General features: G+C 50.8%; 1 protein-coding gene across 1 annotated transcript; it reads right to left on the bottom strand.

Moving 5' to 3' along the window:
- Positions 1-116: 116 nt before the first annotated feature.
- Positions 117-23,094, bottom strand: LOC102450844 (hydroperoxide isomerase ALOXE3). The gene is made up of 14 exons (XM_006116181.4): positions 22,850-23,094; positions 12,640-12,844; positions 11,827-11,911; positions 11,529-11,651; positions 10,303-10,406; positions 9,201-9,373; positions 8,697-8,840; positions 8,106-8,309; positions 7,623-7,709; positions 4,740-4,909; positions 2,834-2,955; positions 2,279-2,379; positions 947-1,117; positions 117-402 (listed from the first exon to the last, which is right to left on the bottom strand). The coding sequence occupies exons 1-14, from the start codon at positions 22,994-22,996 to the stop codon at positions 223-225; spliced, it is 2,016 nt and encodes a 671-aa protein (XP_006116243.2). The 5' UTR covers positions 22,997-23,094; the 3' UTR covers positions 117-222.
- Positions 23,095-23,410: the final 316 nt, after the last annotated feature.

Here is a 23,410-nt window from a genome sequence, read left to right on the forward strand (position 1 = left end):
CCCCTCCTCTAACCACCTGCCCCACTCCCCTCCCAAAGTTGGGGAGAGATCCCAGGAGTCCTGATGCCCAGCTTCCCTTTCCTGGCTGTACCCTACTAGATGAAATTATCCATTCAGAGCAGAGCAAGTCTGTGGTTTATTGCTCTCAGGACAGCATCGCAGGTATGGCACGATGGTAACAGCACTACCAGCTGCCTTGGGGGGTAGGGGGGGGCATGGGGCTCAGATGGACGTGCTGTTCTCAATTTCTTGGGGATCCAGGTAGCGGTAGGGGATGGGCAGGGATTTGTTCCTCTCTTGGATCTCCTGGGAGATCTGGGCCAGGTGCTCTTGGAAGGCCGTGATCAGCTGCTTTGGCTCCTCCTCCGTGAAGTGCTCGTCAGGGTATGTGCCCAGGGCTCTCTGCAAGGGAAAGGGAGAGCAGTGAGAGACAGCATGGATGGGTTGTCTTGCCTGGCACTACCTCTGGACTGGGGCAGCTATCCAGTGCCATGATGCCTCTGGGGCAGGGCAGCTAGTTACACAGGGGCCCCTCTGTGGCCAGCTCTGGGGTGGGCCAGCTGGGTTATACATGGATCCTACACACATCCTGGATTGCAGGGCAGGTGTTTAACAGCTGTGTATAAGCATGGGAAAGGGTTCAGGCCAGGCAGAGAAGGAGAATCCGCAGTCGGCTGAAACTCCAGAGGATGTGGCTATTTAAAGGCATCTCACTGGAATCCTCCAAAGTGCAGCAGGGCCAGGACACCTGGGCTCATGCCCTGAAATGTCAGTGCATCCTTTACTGTTCCCACAACGGGCTGGGGGGAAACCCCGACTGAGCCCCTGCCTCACAGCGCCCCCGAGCACTGCCCTGAGGCCAGCCCTGCCTATCAGGGGAGTGCCCACTGCTGAGCCTCTACCCAGCTCCCTGCCCCACAGCACCTCCTAGGGCGCGTGTTCTTACCGAGTCCCCCGGCTCGCAGCAGATGACCCAAAAGATGTAGATGGTGCGGCCAGTGGTGCTGATGTCTGGGATGGTATCCAGGTAGCTCTCCAGGGAGGTGGCACCCTTGGCCTGGGGTGGGGGGTTTCTCATGGAGGATGGGAAATTAGGCATCCAGGCCCCAAAGTCGAACTGTGTTCAAAGAGATTCCTGGGTCAGAGCAGCTAGGCACTCCCCAGCAGGGCTGCCAACCCACAGAAATTTCATTTACGGACAAAATGGGAAACATGTACAGACAGACAAATTTTTTTACTGACATTTTTATACTATATTAAGACAACACAAATGGCCAAAAGTGAAAAGTAATCATTGTCATTCATGCATCACAAGAACAATGTATATAGATTTTTGACATTGTAAACTTTAATGGTAAACAATATTAAATTACATAAATTGCCAATGTGCTGACGCTAACTCGGCAGCATAATGTAGATGATAACATCATGTGGCTCATGTGATTCATGTTACGTCACCTCAACCTTTGACCTAAATAAACAACTAAAATGTCCAATATCCACCGCTCCACAGTAAAATGGCTGATGCAGCACAGAAGAAATGTAATTGCTATAGAATAATTGCTGTTTTTTGAAATTGTATTGCACTTTTACGAAATTTATGGACACCTACTTTTTTATGGACTTTACAGACATGTCCATTTTCAGCTAATTTTTATGGACTGTCTGTAAATTTACTGATGGTTGGCAACCCTGCTCCCCAGCCAGCTAGTGCCCCCCCCAGCCTGGGACTCCAGAGTCCCCCAGCTCAGCCTGACCTGCCCAGACTAGGTTGGGCCCCCCTCAGCCTTCCCCCAGGTCTCCACCCAGGGCTCCCAAACCCAGCTTGGGTCCCCCCAGTCCAGCCTGGGACCCCCCAGCACACCCTGGGCTCCCCCAGCACATTTGGGACCCTTTTCACTCCCCATCTCTGCTTTGGGGTACCAGCACAGGGAGGGCTGGCTCAGCCAAGGCACCCAGGGCTTGGTCAGATCCTGACCCACAGGCAGTGGGTGAGAGAATCAAGAAGGGTGAGGAGTGGTCCTGAGCTTTGTGGGGGAAGGAAGCAGAGTCCTGAGGTGTTTGGGGCTCTCAATGGGGCTGGGTGGTGAGGGGGGTGGTTGTTAGAGCAGGGTCCTCCTGGGAATCAGGGTGTCAGTGGGGTTCAGGGTGGGGGTATTAGTGTCTGGAACCCAGGGCCCCATGTGTGGTGCAGCTGGGAGTGTTAATGGCTGGGCACCAGGCCTGCGTATGGAGCAGGAAATGGGGGCCCCATGTTCCCACGCTGGCCTCTCCCTACCTGCCCATTGTTCAGGAAGGCATGTCGGGCCGAACAGCAGTAAATCCACATGGTCACATATTTGATGAGTTCAGAGACACTCTGCAGGGAGGCAGGGATACCTGTGGGATGGAGAAAGGGTGTCACTGGCCTGGCCCTGCCCCACTCTGCAGCCCCAGGGACCTCACAGAGCTATGTTCAATACCGCCCCCTGCCAGAGTTTGCCCTGGAAAGTTGTTCCCTCGCTCCCTGTCCAGCCCATTCCAATGGGGGGACCATTCCTGGTCACTCCATATCCCCTTCCCTCTGTCATGACGAATAGATCACGGTGGCCCTGCAGGATCAGGGCCCTTGCTCCCTATAGTAGGTCATGACCCCTGCCTTTGGGGCCACTTCACATCAGCTGGGGACCTTGCCCCATTGACTCGAGTGGAGAGACACCCATTGACACCATGTGGGGTCTGGCTGGCCGTCATTTGGACTTGTGAATCACACACTCCAGAGATCTCCTCTAGCGACTCCTGGATAGAGCCCCTGAGAAGCTGCTGCAGGATTCTAGGCTCACGTGTCCCCTACCGGATGCCTTATTCCCCAGGAAGCCTTTTCTGAAGATCTCGTCAACCCAGGCTTGTAACTCGCTGTCTGCCAGGACATGGGCGTCGCTGTGATAATAGTGTTGGACGATGCCGGAGACAAAGCTGGGAATAACAGAGATGTGTCAACCTGGAGGGTCAAAGCAGGCATTGTTGCTCCCCAATGCACCTGTCACTCAACCAGCATCTGTAAGCTCACCCTCTGCTACTGGCAGTAGCATGGCTGAGTGGCTAAGACTCTGGCCTGACCTCCAGATAATCTCAGCTCTCACGGACTGTCGACCACTGAGATGAATTTTTCCTTTCAGACTGAACTTACTCTTCTAGGTGGGAACACGCTGCATAAGAGTGGCTGTCAGGATGAAATGCCTTGGCTTGGCTGAAACCAAGAGCTTCCATTCACCCCCAGCAAGACCTTTCTCCTGAATTTGGTTTTGGGCAGAATTCCTAAAAAATTGGCTTTTCCTCTCCATTTTTGAGCCATGGGAAGTTTTTGTCCAAGTCCAATCCATCCATCAGACTGCACAAAGTGAATAAAGAGGGCTAGGATAAAGGCAGGAGAGGGCTGTGACAGGCCTAGTTTCAAGGTCTACATTTATCACAGAACTCTCAAAAGTCAGCCCAAGTTGCTTTGAAAGTTTCAGGTGCTCCCTTTGTGGAATGCCAGTCTCCATGTAAAATCTGCCTGTAGTTAATAAATTCCAGCTCAAATTACAAAAGTTTGTGCACACCCTCGCCACATTGAGGAAGGGGCAGATTGGGTAATAAACCAACACTAGTCAGGCTTCTGAGCAGGGCAAGATGGTACAGCTCTGGGCAGAGTTCCCTCTAATTTTTCCCATCCATGTGCGCAATGAATTTTGTTACATGCACCAATATCGTGGTGAGGTGTGACACATGATGTCCATGTTGGTGCACATAACAAAATTCATGTGGTGGGCGTGAGGCTGAGTGGTTTGGAGTGTGGGAGGGAGCTCAGGGCTGGGGCAGAGGGCTGGGGCAGGGGATGAGAGCTCTGGTTGGGGGTGTGGGCTTTGGGGTGAGGCCAGTGATGAGCGGTTTGGGTTATAGGTTCCCTTGGGGATACGGTGGGGAGAGAGGACCCCCCTCAGCTCACTGTCTCCCACTGCAGCGGCTCTAGGGCTAGGGCCATGGGATAGATAACCCTCCTCCCAGCTGTGGCAGGTCCGGGCCAGGGGAAGGGCACCTTTCCCCTGGCCATGGCAGGTCTGGGGATGGGTTGGGTCCAGGGGAGGGGAGGTCTGGGTCAGGAGGTTTTCTGAACAGCCACCCTGCTTACAGGGAATTTAGTTTCTAGGCTACAAAGCTGGGGAGACGGGGGATACTGACTGATGCTTTTCTCTGTGTGATTGGTGAGTGGCTCTGGGAGCATTTGTGAGCTCTGGTTGGGGATGTGGGTGCCACATGAGGTTGTGCTAAGTGATCGCAGCACCTGGAGGGGTTTGCTGCTTGTCACTAGCAAAGCACTGTGAGAAATAGCCGAGGCTGGTAGGTTAAGGGGGCATAATGCTCCTACAGCCCCAGGCTGCACCCCGGGATCCTGTCCTGATATCCAAGAATGAAACTTACGGAGGAGGACTCCAACTAGGCATCCAATGTCAAATTGGCCTTTTGATCTGCCTCCATGTCTTGACATGAGACATTCCCAAAACTGAGGAGCTGGCAGATGGCCAAGGGAGCTTCATTTCTGAAGGCGGGCCAGTATTTATGGGGCTGACAGGGGGGCTGATGACTTCAGAAAAGAGCTTTTTGGGGAATTCCATTTTTTAACTCAAAATTGTTTGCACGACAGGGAAGTCATGTTTTCAAGCCTCTCTGGTCCAGTAGGAATTTTCCACATTGTGTCTTCTCCTTTGCCACCCCCTTACCTCTCAATGGCCGACCAAATTTTCAGCCCATCATCTCTGTAGTAGTAATTAGGGATGTCATCAACCCCACGCTCTTGGATGTCATCAGGGAAGCATAAGGAGGTGTAGGTCATGCCAGACATGCCCTTGGCCATCAGCTCGGTGATCCCCACAAGTCCCGAACCCATGGCCTGAGAAGGGACCAGAGACAGAGCCGTCAATCTCTGTGCCTCCAGGTGGTGGGTGGGTTAGAACGATATACTACTGTGATCTATTTCAGCACAATAGGCCCCATGATGAAGGGGGCATCCTTCTGTTCTGCTTTGTGTTGTACCCAAAAATGACCAATCTCTCGCAACACCCATGTTTTCACAGAATCCTAGAAACATGAGGCTGGAAGGGACCTGGAGAAATCATCTAGTCCAGCTCCCTTTGTTGATGCAGGATCAAGTCAACCTACATTATCCTTGCCTGGTGTTTGTCCAACCTGTTAGTACAAGCCTCCCATGATGAAGATTCCACTGCCTCCTTTGGATGTCTAGTCCAGAGTTAGCAATCTTCAGAGAAAGAAAGTTTTTCTAATATCTCACCTACACCTGCCTTGCTTCAGAATAAGCCCATTATTTCTTGTCCTGCCTTCAGCAGGCCTGGAGAGCAATGGATCATCATCCTCTTTCTAATGGTCCTCAACATATTTGAAGACTATCAGGTCTCCCCTGAGTCAGGACTTCTCCCAGGGCTAAACACATCCACTTTTATTTGACCTTTTATTAGGGTTTCTCAGCCTTTTATCGTGTTTGTTGCTTTTTTCTGGACTCTCTCCAATCTGGCCCCATCTTTCCAAAAGTGTAATACCCAAAATTGGCCCCATTTCTCCAGCTGAGGTCTCACTGGTGTTGGACAATGACCTCCTGGGTGTTACACATACCACTCCTGCTAAAACAGCCTAGGATGATGATAGTCTATTTTCCAGCTGCACCGCATTGTTGGCTTATATTCAGTTTATGCCCCAGCATATCTCCCAGATCCTCTGGAGAAGAACAACTCACCTCTGACCAGTTATGTTCCTTTGTGTAGTTGGGCACTGGAATTTTCCTTCCTCGTGTTACCTTTGTCTTCACTAAATTTCAGCTTGTCAATTTCAGTCCAGTTCTCCGAGTTGTCATGGTTTGTTCTGAGTTCTAATCCTGCCTGTCAAAGTGCTTGCGACCCCTCTTAGCTTGGTTTTGGCTGCAAATTTTACCAACAAACTCTCCACTCCATGATCCAAGTCATTCTTGATAATATTGATAGAAATGTAGCCGTGTTAGTCTGGTGTAGCTGAAACAAAATACAGGACTATGTAGCACTTTAAAGACTAACAAGACGGTTTATTAGATGATGAGCTTTCGTGGGCCAGACCCACTTCCTCAGATCAAATAGTGGAAGAAAATAGTCACAACCATATATACCAAAGGATACAATTAAAAACAATGAACACATATGAAAAGGACAAATCACATTTCAGAACAGAAGGGGGATGCAAGGGGGGGGGGGGGGGGGAAGGAAGGTGAATACCTGTGAGTTAATGATATTAGAGGTAGGGAAGGGTAGATGTCTGTGAGTTAATGGTATTACAGGTGATAATTGGAGAAGCTATCTTTGTAATGGGTAAGGTAGTTGGGGTCTTTGTTAACCCCCCACCTCCACCCCCGCGGAGGGCTGAACAAAGACCCCAACTACCTTACCCATTACAAAGATAGCTTCTCCAATTATCACCTCTAATACCATTAACTCACAGACATCTACCATTCCCTACCTCTAATATCATTAACTCACAGATATTCACCTTCCTTCCCCCCCCCTTGCATCCCCCTTCTGTTCTGAAATGTGATTTGTCCTTTTCATATGTGTTCATTGTTTTTAATTGTATCCTTTGGTATATATGGTTGTGACTATTTTCTTCCACTATTTGATCTGAGGAAGTGGGTCTGGCCCACGAAAGCTCATCATCTAATAAACCATCTTGTTAGTCTTTAAAGTGCTACATAGTCCTGTATTTTGATAATATTGGTCGATGCCAAAGCAAGACTGATCTTTATGGGACTCCACTATATTCACCCTCCCGGTGTGACAGGGAACCATTGACAACTACTTTCAACTGCCCATCGTAAGTCCATCTAGTCCACATTTCCTGCATGTGCTTTTGAGACCATCATGTGGGAACATGTTGCAAGGCTGATATATCACATCCACTGCTTCTCCCCAGCCATGGGACCAGTAGCTCTGTCCAAAAGGGAAATTAGGTTGGTTCTGCATAGTTTGTTCTTCACAAATCCATGCCGGCTCTTCTTTTTCACCCTATGATCCTTTAGCTACATATTGGCTACTTAATACCTTGTTCCAGTATCTTCCAGTTAGATTGACTGGTTTTATAATTATCTGGGTCCTCTTTGTTCTTCTGTGTCAAGGCAGAGGCTGTGTTTGCCCCTCCCCTGCCTGCTGGGACCTCATCTGTCCTCCAGGAATTCTCACAGTTAATGGCTAATAGTAGCCATATGCTGAAAGTGGGGGCTGTATCCACAGGGCCATACGGTGCAAATTCCGGGATCAAATGAGATAGCCAACACCCCAAAGGATCTGCCTCCCAGCGGTTTTCACAGCAAGGCCACACAAGAAAAGAGCGGCGGGAGTTCCAGGTGAGCTGGCACCTTGGGTGCCAGGAGTGTTTTACTCTCAGATATGTGGCTCTGGGAGGGGAGTGGGGGTTGGTGGTTGGAGCAGGAGGGCTGGGAGCCAAGACTCCTGGGTTCTCTCTCCAGTTTGGGGCAGAAAGGGTGGGCTGTGTGTCAGGACTCCTGGGTTCTCTCCCTGGCTCTGGGAAGACAGCGGGGTCTTATGCCCTGCACCCTGGCATCCTCTCACCTTATCGATGATCCCTCCACGTCTCAGTAGCAAGGACCTGGCCAGGACGTTGACGTGCAGTACATAGCGTGTGTGGGGCAGCAGCAACTGGGCAGGAAAAGAGAGACGAAGGTGGGGGAGAGGAGAGTGAGGGCAAGCAAACAGCCATGCCTCCCACCTCTGCACAGATCCAGGGGCAGGGACCTGGCCCCTCTGAGAACACAACCATGGTTCCTTCTACCTCCTCCCCCTGCCCCGGCCACCCCAGGCAGATAGGGGCTGGGCTGTGATGGGTAGAACATGCAGGGGCTGCCGGGCACAGCTGGATGCTGGCAGCGGGGCCTGTCTGGCACCATTCCCCAGCTGGGCTCTTCTCTCCAGCACAGCTGGGCACAGCTGGCCCCAGTTCCCAGACGCATGCGGGGTCCATTCAGGATGCAGGAGCATGGGCGAAGCTGGCCACAGCTGGCCCCGTGTCCGCCTGTTGGCCTACCCGTCCCTCACCTTGAAGATCGGGTGGCATGTGGGCAGTTGGCGCAGGGTGGCCAGGGTGAAGGCCTCGTTGATTAAGTGAGTGAGCAGCAGGTGGCTGACGGCCTCATGTACCAGCAGCTCGGCGTTGCGCACCCAGGTCTTGGCCAGGAGCCAGTCCCACTCAGAGTCACTGGGCAGGAAGATGGGGCAGTCGGGACCCGGGTGCTGGCTGAGCTGCGGGAGAGAGAGACACAGCAAGGCTAGGGTGAGTTGGCACAGGCCAAGGGCCTGAATCTTCCTGCGCCTGGGGGGAGTGCAGGAATAGGGATCTGGCTGCCGGGATGTGAGGATGCAGCAAATCCAGTATGAGAAGGAGGAGATGTAGACACAGGTGAGGGAGGAGGAAGCAGGGAGCCAGGACTCCTGAGTTCTTCCCCTGGCTCTGGGAGGGAAGTGGGGGCTGGTGGGGTGGAGTGCGGAAGGGGGGGGGGCTGGGAGCCAGGACTCCTAGTTCTCTCCCTGGGCTGGTACGACTGCAATGCCCAGCCCTGGGAGGGTGCAGAGCTAAGGGGCTGAGTGGGAGTCCCGCCGGGCAGCGTGGGGGGCGTCGGGGGCTGGTACCTGGATGGCGACTGGGACGAGCTCTCCAGAGGGCTGTACGTACAGCAGGCAGATGGGCGCAGCGATGTACTGCTGGTAGTTATTGATCGTATTGGCTGTGATGTCCTCCAGAATTTTATAGTCAGCGATGAAGATGTTCCCCTTCTGCAAGGCACAGGGAGAGCTGAGTGGAGCGTAGGGGCTGCCAGGGCCCATGGGCAGCAGGAGAAAGCTGTGATGCCAACACCATGAGCTTCCTCACAGCCGTACCCTCTCCCAGCGCTGTGAGCTTCCCTGCAGTAGTGCCTACACTCTGTGCTGTGAGCTTCCCCACGGCAGTGCCCCAGGACTAGCCCTTGGAGCCAAGTGGTCAGGACTAGCGGGTCGTGTGGCTCTGGAGCTGGACCAGCTGGGCACCTCTGGCCCATGACTGCTGGTGCCCAGAGCAATGCTGGGGGAGGAGCTGGCACGAGAACTCTGACCACTGCGAGTTCCATGTGGGGGGTACCCTGGAGCCCCACTTACCTCCAGCTCATCCGTCAGGGTGGTGCCCTCCCCTAGGAAGGGGGCCACCATGGCTGACGTGACGGGGAAGTTCTCCGGGAGCTTGGTGCATTTCCGGATCGTCACTGGGTGGACCCCGTTCAGAAACTGGTACCCAAAAAACGTGTCCTCTCGCCAGTGCTCCTGCACGTACTCTGTGGGGACATGGGCAGGGTGAATGTGCTGGGCTGGGGCTCAGGGGGGTTGGGACTGAGTCCTGTCCCGGGCACCATGGCAGGGTCTTGGGGCCGTGGTATGTTGGGGCCACGGCCTCCACCGCTGGAGAAAGGGCTAAGGGTATGTCTACACTACCCCGCTAGTTCGAACTAGGAGGGTAATGTAGGCATACCGCACTTGCAAATGAAGCCCGGGATTTGAATTTCCCGGGCTTCATTTGCAAGTGCGGTATGCCTACATTACCCTCCTAGTTCGAACTAGCGGGGTAGTGTAGACATACCCTAAGGGACTAGTGGGCAGGGGTCTGAACTCAGTGTGGTCCTGGCAGCGCGCAGCACATTGGGGCCCCAAGCTCAGTTGAGGGGTCTGGGCAGCACATGGCACACGGGGAGGCTGGTGCATTTTCTAGCTGCAGAGCCCTCCTCGCCGATAGGCAGAATACGCGGCTGCGTAGGGCGCCCAAAAATTGGGAGCACTCCTTGGTCTTAATGTCCATCCATCTGCCTCCAACCCCTGTCCCATGGCTCCGCTTCCTCCGGAGAGGGTCTGGCTAATGTGAAAGTCACCAACCAAGTCTGCCAGGGCTCTGAGCAGAACCCCCATTCCAGAGGGAGTGACGCCCTTTCTCAGGCATTTGCCAAGCCCAGGTAGATCCGGTCTGACTCTGAATTTACAGCGTTAGCCGACGGGACCCGAGTTTAAAGTTTGTTTTAAAAATGTTTCACTAGGTTGTTGCTGAAGATCATAAAATCACATCTCTAAAAAATCATCCCCCCCCCCCAGACTGCCATCAGGCAGAGGGGCCCCGGGTTAACCATCCTGCGTAGGGCTCCAAAGAACGGCCCTGCCTCGCTGCGTCCCAACCCTCTGGGCTCGTGGAGGTTGGAGGGGGGGGGGGGTCTCCCACCTGTGATCGGGCTCTTGCTGAAGCAGAAAACCTTGCTGATGTCTTCCAGCTTTGCCCAGGAGTTGGTGCAGCTCAGGAAACCCTTCAGCCGCAGCCGCACCTGCCTGGAGGGACAGTGCAACATGTGGGAGCAGCCCGGGCGAGGGCCAGACCCTGGAGATGGACAGGGCTGGGGGGGGGCACATTAGTCCCTTGCCTGCAGCAGGAGAGTGGGGCCTGGGCGAAGGGTTAGGGTTTAATGTCCAGGGTCAGGCTGCATGGGGGGGCATGGGCAAGGGGAGTAGAGTGTTGGTGGCTGTTAGGATCAGAATTAGGTTAGTCCCTGGGGATGGGCCTGAGCGGGGAAGGGGGAGGGGCTGTACTCATGTGTTCACAGCAAGCAGGCCAGCGCAGTGTTCCTCAGCCAGTGGTACGAGAACCCTCAGGGGACTCGAGAGAAGTCTGGGGGGGTACGTCAACACAGCTGAAATTTGGGGAAAACTGAATTTTTGTTTTAAGTTTTACTGCGTTTTATTATTTTTGTACTTTTTACACCCAAAAATTTCATTGCCCACCCAGCTACGATTAAGTTGTTTAAATAAATGTGTTGCAATGGTAGAAAAAAAATTGTGTGTCTGAAAACTAGAGATACTGGGGGTACTTATAATTTTTTAAAGGGGTACTTTATAAAAAAAAAGGTTGAGAACCACTGGGCTAGAGTACAGGGGTTGGCTTAGGACACAGGGGTTATCATTCAGGGTTAAAGTTCAGATACAAGGTTAGAGCACAGGGTTAGGGTTAGAGTTATGGTTAGGAGTAGGACTAGAGTTAGGTACAGGGTTACGGTTGGGGTTAGAGTACAGGGTTCAGATACAGGGTTAGGATTAGGGTACAGGGTTAGTGTTAGGGATGGGGCAGGGTATAAGGTTAAGGCTGGGGTAGAGGTAGGGGTAGGGTACAGGTTTAGGGTAGAAGTAGGGATAGCGTACAGGTTTAGGGTAGAGGATTAGGGTTAACGGTAGGGTTGGGATACAGGGTTAGGGATGGAGTGTAAAGGGTTAGTGACTGGGGTAGAGTAGGGTAGACAGGCGTAGGGTAAAGGATTGAGGTTAGGGTTAGTGATTAGGGTTAAGGTTAGAGTTCAGGGCTAGGGGAAGGATACAGGATTCGGGAGGACGGTAAAGGGCTACAGCTGGGGCCAGTGCTTGGGCAGGGTAGCTCGCTGGGCAGTGGGGGCGCGCACTCACGTGTTCGTCGAGCGCAGCAGCAAGTTGGTGTTCTTGGTGACGGAGTACATGCTGTTGCCGTCCAGCTCGATGATGTTATCCACGGCCAGGCAGTGGGGCAACCCGGGGCTGTACTCCTTCCACCTGGGGCGGGAGAGAGTGTGGGGGTCGTGAGCGCCAGCCTGCCGCTGCCCTGCCTAAACCAGCCACCCTCCCTTGTAGTCCTGGGCCTGCAGCTCCCTCCGCACCCTCCATCCCTGGGTCCCCACACAGGCCAGACCCCAGAGAGCTCCCCACATGCCCACAGGGTCTAGCTCACTCATAGCACTTGCGTCGCTGCTTCAGCTCCTCCTCTCGCTGCTGCAGCAGCATTGGCTGATCAGCGTCGTCGAAAACCATCTGGCCTGTGGGTGAGGCGAGAATGGGATGGGTGTGTGGGTGTGGATAGACAGACAGACAGATAGATGTGTGTGTGTGGATAAATAGATAGATGGGGGTGTGGGACTGATAAAGGGGGACTGTGAGGAGAGAGAGGTGGGGAAGGTAGGTAGGTAGGGACTGGGGTGTACAGATATAGACAGAGAGGTACAGGGGGTGTACGGGGGTAGACAGAGAGGTATAGGGGGTATACAGGTATAGACAGAGAGGTACAGGGGTGTACAGGGGTAGACAGAGAGGTATAGGGGGTATACAGGTATAGACAGAGGTACAGGGGGTGTACAGGGGTAGACAGAGAGGTATAGGGGGTATACAGGTATAGACAGAGAAGTACAGGGGGTGTACGGGGGTAGACAGAGAGGTATAGGGGGTGTACAGGGGTAGACAGAGAGGTATAGTGGGTATACAGGTATAGACAGAGAAGTACAGGGGGTGTACGGGGGTAGACAGAGAGGTATAGGGGGTGTACAGGGGTAGACAGAGAGGTATAGTGGGTATACAGGTATAGACAGAGAGGTACAGGGGGTGTACGGGGGTAGACAGAGAGGTACAGGGGGTGTACAGGGGTAGACAGAGAAGTACAGGGCATGTAAGGGTATAGATAGATAGGTACAGGAGGCATACAGGCTAGTTACCTAGCTGTGATCCAAAACAGCTCCAGCCAGCCCCCCTGTTTCTGCCCTCAGGTTCCTACCTTTGCCCTCCCGCAGCTCCAGTGTGCAGTAGCCCTCGATCCACTGGTAGCAGGGGAAGCGGTAGCTCTGTCCGTGGGGGGAGACCACCTCCACGTAGCTGCAGTACCAGTTGTCAGTAGGGTAGAAGGCATAGGGCTCCTTGTGCAGCCGAACCAGGACGATGTCCCCCAGCCAGCGCCGGCTTTTCAGCTTGAACTCTTCCACCTGCCGTGACCGGGGTGGGTGGGGATTGGACAGGCGGGAAACCACAGCGTGAGGTTACAGCTTAGGGTACATCTACACTAGCTCGTTAGTTCGAGCTAGGTAGGGTAATTAGGGCAAGCGGAGTTGCAAATGAGGAATGAGGAGTAACGGTAGTTCGAATTAGGACCTTTAATTCAAACTATCTACTCCGTGCCGCGTGTAGCCACGGGCACGGAGTTCAGACTAACAGGGATTTAAAAATGGCGGCGCCCAGGAACATGCAAATGAAGCCCGGGATATTTAAATCCTGGGCTTCATTTGCAACTCTGCTTGCCCTAATTACCCTACCTAGCTCGAACTAACAAGTGAGTGTAGACGTACCCTTAGGGATTAATCCAGAAATTCAAAGGTTAAATGTCATCCTTCCCCGTCCAATTAAGAAACCTGTTGGCATGCTGTGCCCCCATTCTGTGTTTAATCGGAGACCTCCACACATCAGCCGTATCATTGTTTCAACGGTTGTTCTAATCAACACCTGCCTTTTATTTGCTCTTAGGCAAAACCTATGTCCCCTCTTGCAGTGTATAAGAGGCAGGTATGATACCTTTAAACCTTTCTCAGCTCTCCAGTAGCACTCACCATGTTTCAGAAACTGCCTTAAACCGGTCAGAGCAGCCATGCATGGCTATGCTTGGCTTCCATTAAAGCAGAGGACAGCATCTTGCTGCTGCTAATTTTTGCAGCCACCTCCCCAGCTATTCCTCTTTTCCAGTAAGCCATGCTGCCAGTTGCTGCTATTTAGCGCTAGTGCCCATAAGGGCAGACCCACCAGTGGGATAAATCAGTGCAGGTTGTGCAAGGCAATAGACTGATTCCATTCAATCAGGCACTGCACGGACGTCGGCAGAAATTGGGGCGTTATTCTGTGATAACATAGGTCTGTGTCTATACAGCCAGCAGTTACTTTGACATAATGTTGAAATACTGTCAAGCTGGAGGACTGCTTACTCTGACTCTTGTAACTCTCATTTTAGGAGGAAGAGTGCTCTATTTCCAAATAAGTGCCGAGTAGACAGCACCAAAACTTAAAATAAGCTATTTCAAAATAAGCTACACAATTGATGTAGCTCAATTTGCTTAGCTTATTTCGAGTTAGGCCCTGCTGAGTAGATGCACCATTAGAATCACAGAACTGTAGAACACTAAAACTGGAAGGGACCTCGAGAGAGCATCAAGTCCAGTCCCCTGCCCTCACAGCAGGACCACGCACCATCAGGATCATCCCTGATAGATGTCTATTTAACCTTCTCTTAAATATCTCCAGTGATGAAGATAGCCACACCCTCCCTCGGCAATTTATTCCAGTGTTTAACCACCAAGACAGCTAGAAAGTTTTTCCTAATGTCCAACCTAAAACTCCCTTGCTGCAGTTTAAGCCCATTGCTTCTTCTATCCTCAGCCAGGAGAACAATTTTTCTCCCTCCTCCTTGTAATATCCTTTTAGATACTTGAAAACTACTATCATGTCCCCTCTCAGGTTATGTCTACACACTATAGCCTTTTCTGCAAAAACATATGCAAATGAAGCGAAGCGTGGAATATTGCCGTGCCTCATTTGCATCTTAATGAGGCTCCATTTCGGCGCAAGAGGCTTTTGTGCACAAATGAGCTGTATACACGGCTCCTTTTTGCACAAAAACCCCCTCTTGATCATGAGCCATTCTTCTGCTTTTTTTTTCTGGAAAAACGGCTCTTGTGCAACAGAGGGTTTTTGCACAAAAAGGATCTGTGTAGACTGCTTCTTTTTGCACAAAAGCCTCTTGCGTAAAAATGGAGCCTCATTAATTATGCAGATGAGGCATGGTGATATTTCATGCTTTGCCTCATTTGCATATGTTTTGCGCAAGAGAGGGGCAGTCTAGACATAGCCTCAGTCATCTCTTTTCTAAACTAAACAAACCCAGTTCTTTCAGTTTTCCCTCATAGCTCATGGTTTTTAGACCTTTAATCATTTTTGTTGCTCTTCTCTGGACTTTCTCCAGTTTCTCCACCTCTTTCTTGAAATGTGGTACTCAAAACTGGACACAATACTCCAACTGAGTCCTAATCAGCGCAGAACAGAGCGGAAGAATGAATTCTCGTGTCTTGCTCATAATACTCCTGTTAATGCAGCCCAGAATCATGTTTGCTTTTTTTGCAACAGTGTTACACTGTTGACTCATATTTAGCTTGTGGTCAACTTGACCCCTAGATCCCTTTCTGCAGGACTTCTTCCTAGACAGTCAATTCCTACTCTGTATGTGTGAAATGGATTGTTCCTTCCTAAGTGGAGCACTTTGCATTTATGCTTATTAAACTTCATCCTATTTACCTCAGACAATTTCTCTAGTTTGTCCAGATCATTTTGAATTTTGAACTTGTCCTCCAAAGCAGTCGCAACCCTTCCCAGCTTGGTATCATCTGCAAACTTAATAAATGTACTCTCTATGCCATCATCTAAATTGTTGATGAAGATATTGAACAAAACCAGTGCCAAAACAGACCCCTGTGGAGCCCCACTTGTTATGCCTTTCCAGCAGGATTGTGAACCGTTAATAACTACTCTCTGAGAACAGTTTATCCAGACGGTTATGCACCCACCTTATAGAAGCCCCATCTAGATTGTATGTAAATTCCGTAGTTTATTGGTAAGAAAGTCATGCAAGACCATATCAAATGCCTTACTAAAGTCTAGGTATACCACGTCCACCACTTCTCTCTAGGATAAGACTTGTTATCCTATCAAAGGAAGATATCAGATTGGTTTTTACATGATTTGTTCTTTACAAATCCATACCGCCTGTTACCTTATTATCTTCCAGATGTTTGCAGATAGATTCCTTAATTACTTGCTCCATTATCTTCCCTGGCAAAGAATTCAAACTGATTGGTCTGTAGTTTCCTGGATTGTTCTTATTTCCCTTTTTATAGATGGGCACTAGATTTTCCCTTTTCCAGTCTTCTGGTGTCTCTCCCAACTTTCATGATTTTTCTAAGATGATAGCTAAAGGCCTCTATCAGCTCCTCAAGTTTTCTAGGATGCATTTCATTGGACCCTGGCGACTTGAAGACATCTAACTTATCTAAGTAATTTTAACTCTTTTTTTTATTTTAACTTCTAAACCTACCCCATTTCCACTAGCATTCACTATGTTAGGTATCCTGTCACCATCAAACTTCTTGGTGAAAAACGAAACAAGTCATTAAGTACCTTTGCCATTTCCAAGTTTCCTGTGATTGTTTCTCCTGCTTCAGTGAGTAATGGGCCTAACCTGGTCTTCCTCTTGCTTCTAATATATTTGTAGAATGCCTTCTTGTTACCCGTTACGTCTCTAGCTAGATTTAGCTCATTTTGTGCCTTTGCCTTTCTAATCTTGCCCCTGCATACCTGTCTTGTTTGCTTATTTCATCCTTTGTCATTAGACCTAGTTTCCACTTTTTAGACAACTCCTTTTTGATTTTTAGATCACATAAGATCTCCTGGTTAAGCCAAGGATCAAACCATGGGCTTATCTATTCCGGTATCCTGCCTCCTCTGAGCTTCCCTGAGCAAACCAGAGGCCCATCTACCCTGGCATCCTACCTCCCACAATGTCCAGTCCCACCTGCTTGAAATCAAGCCACGCCCATCAAGGAGAAAGTTGCACAAACCTGCCAACGCTGTTTGTCCCTCCCTTCCATGCCCTGAGCGACTGGCAGAAGAGCAGCCCCTTGAGCGAACCATCCTTTCCCGTGTTTATTGCAGAAGGTGGAAAGCCAGATGCTGTCCCGGTTGTTCATAAAAGTATTTAATCCCCCTGAAAAGCCCTGCTAAGCTCCTCTGCTCCGTGGCTGTGACTCTTGGCCGGGAGTGGGGCGAAAGGTAAAGTCCTTTCATCCGATTAAGTTCTGCTGCTTTCTTTGACTGTCCTGAGGTTTTGTTTAACCATTATTTCTGAGAGCATGGCCCTGATTTAATCCCGGGGAAGAAGATTCTGTGTCCTTGGTGGTTTTTCAATTTAGATTGGCTGGTTTGTTGTAATTTCTGGTTAATTACTTTCATAAACTGGATCTCATTTGCCTGGCTTCAACCCCCCAATACTGGCTCGTCTTAGATCTGCCTCTGCTAAACTGACAGCTCCATGATCAAATTTCTGCTCCCCCATGGAGGAGTTTACAGAATGGGATTGAGTCGCACCCCCACCCTTCCCACTGGGAAGCTGCACGGGTTGGCCTCCTGGAGTGTCTCTCCCAGGCTCCTCATCATTTTCAAGACTCTTCTCCAATTTATCCACCCAGAGGGATGCCAGAACTGGATTCAGGACCTCAGCAGCGGCTGCAGCAGGGCCAAATACACAGATAACTCTCTCTTCCCCCCCCCCCCCCCCACCCACCCATCCTGTTTCAAATGCCACTGAATTGCATGAGCCGCTTCTTTGCTGGATTATCCAATTTCCTTGACAGACAAGAATGGAAGTTCCCCGATGTGCTGAAGTGGGGATGCTGGGGGGTGGTGTCGAAGGGGCTGCATGCAGAGGGGGGGCTCAGTGCCCCTGTGTGTTACTGGTTTAACAAGTGAGCAGAGAGGGACTTTCATTGTTACAGGAACCAGTATGGGACTGGGGACCTGGCCAGTGGCCTGGAGAATGGAGACCCCAGCAACAGGTGACCTAGTAAACAGGAGACCCAGCTCAGAAGGCACATCCAGGTCTGGCCTGGGGAAGACAATGGGCTTTGAACAGAGGATCCCAGTGATCCAAACAGCTGGTTCCAGGGAGCAAAAGATGGAGGAGGAGAGAGGCGGAGAACAGAGAGGCCCAGGTGGCCTTGGTTACCTGGGCAGAAGACAAAGGATGAGGGAGGAGCTGCTGGGGAGGGATATGGGGGCTTTACTGGAAGGAGGGGGCGGCTGTACTGGGTAGAGGGAGCAGGCAGAGCTCACCTGGCTGCAGGGCAGACTCAGACATGCTAGTCTGAGGAAGGCTGGGCCTATGGGCTCTGAGAGTCCCTGCGCTGGGTCAATGCTCAATAACTCTCCTGTTTTATGCTGATTGAGAGTCGCTGTGGGCTAGAGAGCAGGGCTGCACAAGTCCCTCTGGGGGTGCAGAGTGAGGACTCTCCCGGGGGGCCACAGTGAGAGACTGGCATGCTGGGGGTTCAGAGAGGTGTGGTCCCAGGCAGAGGCATTGCGAGGGTGTTATGCACCCAGGGGCAAAGGCAAAATTTGGGCCTCCCCCCGTCACCGCACACTGGGGGCCCTAACCTGGCACACAGCTGAGCCCGACCCTGGGAGATGGGGGAGGAGCTTGTACTGTGTCTTCCACCACCTCCTCCAGTTTGGGGCCAGGTCCCCGCACACACTAACCTGCTGGCGGAGATAGAGGAGGGTTGGGCTGGGAGCGTAGAGGCAGAGAGGAGGCTCCAGCTGGTGGCGGTGAGTGGAGGAGGAGCAGGCGAGCCGAGGGATGACAGGGGGAGTGGAGGGGAACTAAAGTGGCGCCCTTCCCCAGCGTGGCACCCGGGAGCAACTGCTCCCCCTGCTCACTATGCCACTGGTCCCAGGAGGTGGAGGGGCTTAAGTCCTGAGAGATCCCTGAAAAGGGGCTGTCACACTGAAGGGGGTTCCCTTGGGGAATCCCCAGCCAAGCGTGGGCATGACCCGTGAGTCTGTGATACCCCCCCAATCAATTTTCTCCTATCACCATGTTCTTTCGTAACGCTCTGGCTTGCAAATGGCACAAGATAGCCACAAAGTACAACAAGCAATGGGCTTAAACTATGGCAAGGGAGGTTTAGGTTGGACATCAGGAAAAACTTTCTGTCTGGGTGGTTAAATACTGGAATAAATTGCCTAGGGAGGTTGTGGAATCTCCATCTCTGGAGATATTTAAGAGCAGGTTAGACACACACCTATCTGGGGCTATGTCTACACTGTAGCCTTCTTGCAGAAAAGCTTATGCAAATGAAGCTCGGCGTGGAATATTGCCGTGCTTCATTTGCATAATTAATGAGCAGCCATTTTTGCGTATGAGGCTTTTGCACAAAATGAGCCATGTAGACAGCTCCCTTTTGTGCAAAAACCTGCTCTTGTGCAAAAGCCATTCTTCCTCTTTTTTTGAGGAAGAACAGCTCTTGTGCAATAGGGGGTTTGTGTGCAAAAAGGAGCTGTCTACACAGCTCTTTTTTGCGTAAAAGCCTCTTGCGCAAAAACTGCTGCTCATTAATTATGCCAATGAAGTGCAGCGATATTCCACGCCAAGCTTCATTTGCATAAGCTTTTCTGCAAGAAGGCTACAGTGTAGACATAGCCAGGGATGGTCTAGAGTAGTACTGGGTCCTTCCATGAGGGCAAAGGACTGGACTCAATGACCTTTCAAGGTCTCTTCCAGTTCTAGTGATCTATGATTCTATGAAAGAGACTGACACATTTACAAGCACAAGGACCACTAGATCATTAGTCTGATTGCCTGTCTAGTGCAGGCTAGTCATTTTCACTCCATTTTGCACTCTGTAGAAGCCAGTGACTTGCAGAAATGGCTTTCAATCTGGCGCCTTCCATTCAGAGTTTGGTGTCCTGGTTAATTCCCCCGGGCTTTTAAAAATTTCCAGCTTGTTTCTAACTTGCATTTTGCCAACTTTAAATTCCAGATCTTGGGGCTGTTGTGTCTTGCTCAGCTAAGTCTTGGGCAGTTTTCTCCCTGTGTAGGACCTTACACCCCGGGATCAAGTCAGTGCTCTAGCTCCTGTTTGAGAAGTTAAAAAAATCAGTATCTTTCCATCACTGTTTGTTTTTCCAGCTCTCAGACCATTCTGGTGGCTTTTCTCCACTCCGTCTCCAATCAATTTGTTTGATTTGAGCCCTGGTTTTGTTAGCAGCGGTTGCTAGTCTCTGCCACCATGCAGGTTAGGCACTGCTTTTTTCACTCCTGTGACATTATAGGATTGTGGTATTGCCATGGGGACCAAGTGAGGTGTCCATGAAAAGCTGGTGATTGGCTGATGCTCTTTATTCTATTTGCATGCCTGTTGGATTTGAATGTTGGCTTGGGACTTGTATTTCAAAAGTTTGCTTCTGGCTGATATCAACAGGCTTGTTGTGAAAGGATTGGCAGTCAAGTGACTAGCAGCATTTGGCTAACCATGGGCCTAGGGGGTTCCAATTTACATCTGTGAGCGTTCAGACCGCCATGTAGGCGATGGCTGCTGCCTACAAAGAACCCGGTCATGCCTGGGCAGGTGACTTGCTCATGTGACAAACTCCATTTTGTAGCTGTACTTTTCCACCGAGAACAATGGGATTCCTTGCACATGGCCAAGGATATTAAAAGGGCCCTGGAGGTTCCTCCATTTTGTCTTCAATCTAGCTCTTCACTTCTGGAGGATCTTTGCTATGAACTCAACCTTGAAAGCAGGGCCAGACCGGCCATTCCGGTGCCCCAGGCAGACAGTTTAATTGCGCCCCGAGTTGGGGGAGGGCGCATGCGTGGCCCCGCCCCCATGCTGGCACAAGGGGGAGGGTGCATGTGTAGCCCCGCCCCCGCCCGGTGCGTGGGGGAGGGCGCACAGAGCTGGCAGCGGCAGGATGCACGTGCCCGGCTCAGCCCAGCCCGGCTACTGCCGCTGGTGGTCAACCTGGGGCCACCCGGGGCGGGCCCCACGGCCGCAGGGGGAAGGGCACTGTTGGCCGGCGCTGCAGGGATTAACGTGGCCCCTTCCCTGGGCGGCCACTTTAGGGTGGCCATTAGGAGCTGCTGCAGCCTGCGATCTGGGAGCCGGGGGCACAGCACCTGATGGCAGCTATAAGGGGCACTGCGAGCCCCTTACAGCTGCCACCAGGCACCCCCCATAGGTTGGCGCCCCGGGCAGCTGCCCGGCTAGCCCATGCCTTAATCCAGCCCTGCTTGAAAGACAGATGACCCATCCTAACACAAGATATATTCCAGAGACATGATTTAAGCAAGCAGACTATTCCACCTCTGCTACCTAGAACTTTACAATTGGAGTATGTAATCTGATTTCTTTCTTTCTTTCTTTCTTTCTTTCTTTCTTTCTTTCTTTCTTTCTTTCTTTCTTTCTTTCTTTCTTTCTTTCTTTCTTTCTTTCTTTCTTTCTTTCTTTCTTTCTTTCTTTAATACACCTTTAGATTTTAGATTCCAAAGGATTGGCACAGCATGCTTTTTTGAGTAAGGTCTGTTATAAATTGGCCTGGGAGCGTGGCTGGTCCTTTGGGATCAGAGGAACCTTTTTCTTTGGTGAGTTTGTTTTTCATAACTTCTCACATGTACAAGGGGCAGTGCCCAAACATGGCACGGGGGGGGGGGGGGGGGAACGGGAGACCAAACTTGCTGAGCAAAAAAAAAAAAAAAAAAAAAAATAGGAGACTAATCTTTTGAGAAAAAAAAGACAAAAGGTTGCTGCTGCCCACCTCCACACCAGAGAAAACAGGGGAAAATGTCCCCACTGGCTTTCCATCTGGAGAAATCACATTTTTTTCTGTGTGTGTTTTTTTTTTTTAAACGGATGGAAGGTGTAATTACCAGACTGTCCAGGCAAAAACCGGACACCTGGCAACCCTAGCAGTGCTGGTGGTGGCACAGGTGAACTGGAATGTCTGAGGGGACTGCTTGCGTGAGTTCTTGCTAGTCAGTGTGGTGAATAGAAGTGCCCTTGGTGTCTGAGAGTAGAGGACTCCCGTCTTGGGCTGTAAGTAGCCCCATCTCTAAGCAATTTGCACTGAATTGACCCTCTCTGGAGTGTCCCCAGAAACCCTCCATTATTATAGACCCCCCACAAAATGTTCACGTGACTCCAGGTGCTGGGGCTTTGAGGGACATGCCCTGATGGGTACCAAAGACATGAGAATTTGCAACATGATGATGGTAACTCATTGCCAATGTTAAGTGTTCACATGCCATTGCTCACCCTCACTGCCAAAACAATCCTGAGTTTGGGCTCATAATCAGGAACGTGCTTCATATTTTCCATCTGTTTTATTTTTTGTGGTATTTGTAATGCTTATCTGGCATCCATCACCACTGAACACTGTAATTTATTTAGCCTCACCACACCCCCTATTGCAGGGCAATGCTATTTTCACCATTATACAGTTGGGGAAATCGAGGCAGGGAAAGTCTTAGTAACTTGTTCAACCTCACACAGGAAGGCTGTGAGAGGAAAGGGCACTGAAACCTGATCAGCCACAGCCCAGCTGACTGCTCTAAGCACTAGATCATCCTGCCTTGTGCAACTGTGTCAATAATGGATTTTTTCAGTTTGGGCAAATCCTGTAATAAAACAAAGCCATTTTGAGTGAAAGCCCAAAATGAAATAGTTGGTGGATCAAAAAGGCAGAGGAAAAAATAATTTCAGGTGGATGAGCCCAGAACAAAACATTTTGTTTCAACTGGGGGCATTTTAATAAACGTTTTTTGCACTTTCTTAAAAAATGAAATTAAAGGAAAAATCATTTTAAAATGAAAACAAAATAAATGAATCGGGGGGGAGAGGCAGGGTACTTTTTAGGGTTCCCCCCTCCCTGAACCAAAACAATTTGCTAAGACTGACACAAATTTGCAAAAAAAAAAAAAAAAGTTTCAGTGACACTGACTCTTCATTTCTCATTTAAAAATAAAAACATTTCTGTCGGACATTTTCACCTGGCAGAAGCATCAAAGTTGGGAAGCTTTTCCCCATACTACCAAGGGCTAAAAGTATATTTTATAAACCGAAAGCTCTGATTCTCCTAGTGTGATCATCCCTCTCCAGCAAGGGGAGCGCTAAGAAAAACCATAAATTATGTCCACACCCTTTCTCCTGCTCCACATTCACATGTTTAGACACCAGTGTGCACTCGCGACAGCTAGAAACTGAATGTGTTTGCAACAAAAAGGGGAGCATCACCTGTAATGATTCCATGACTCCAGAAGCTGCAGATTGATGGTCAAACACGCGTTGTCCCTACAGGCTGGATCTGCCCACAAAGCCTGGCCCCATTCTACTAGTACTTACCTTTCCAGGGTTGAAGTCCTTCCCACAGTTGTCGAGGAGCTGTTTGTCGCTCTCCTCGTGGGTCCCCACCAGAGTGACAGAGATAGAGCTAAACGTGCTGGCTAGTAGGAAGTCCCCAGTGGCAACGCGGACTTTGTAGGTGCCCATCTTAGTTGGGGAGGCAGGGAGGAGCGTGTCAGGCAGGATCCCTTATCTGACTGTCTATCCGTCCCGGAGAGCTGGCGTTATTGTCTCTGGCTCCTGGCCCCTTGGTAGTTTTTATATTCAGTGCCCGCCCTCAGTGTGCAGCTGGTGACGCAGCCGTGGGTTCTTTCATGGCTCAGTCACTCCCCAGCCCTGGGGGAGGGAGCAGGAGAAGCAAATGGATGCGGGTTCAGCTAATTGGCACCTCCAGTAACCTGCCTGCCGAGTACCTGTCCATCCAGACAGGACTGTCTTTCTCTCAAGGGATGGCACCAGGGTAGGCAACACTTGCAACAGAAAGTGGGGGAAGCCCGGTTACGACAGCAAGGAGGCTTTCAGCCCCAGCTATCCCTGTCTCACCCGGACTTGCTGCAGCCA

This window comes from Pelodiscus sinensis, chromosome 24 (assembly GCF_049634645.1).
Source record: "Pelodiscus sinensis isolate JC-2024 chromosome 24, ASM4963464v1, whole genome shotgun sequence".
NCBI classification, from domain to species: domain Eukaryota; kingdom Metazoa; phylum Chordata; order Testudines; family Trionychidae; genus Pelodiscus; species Pelodiscus sinensis.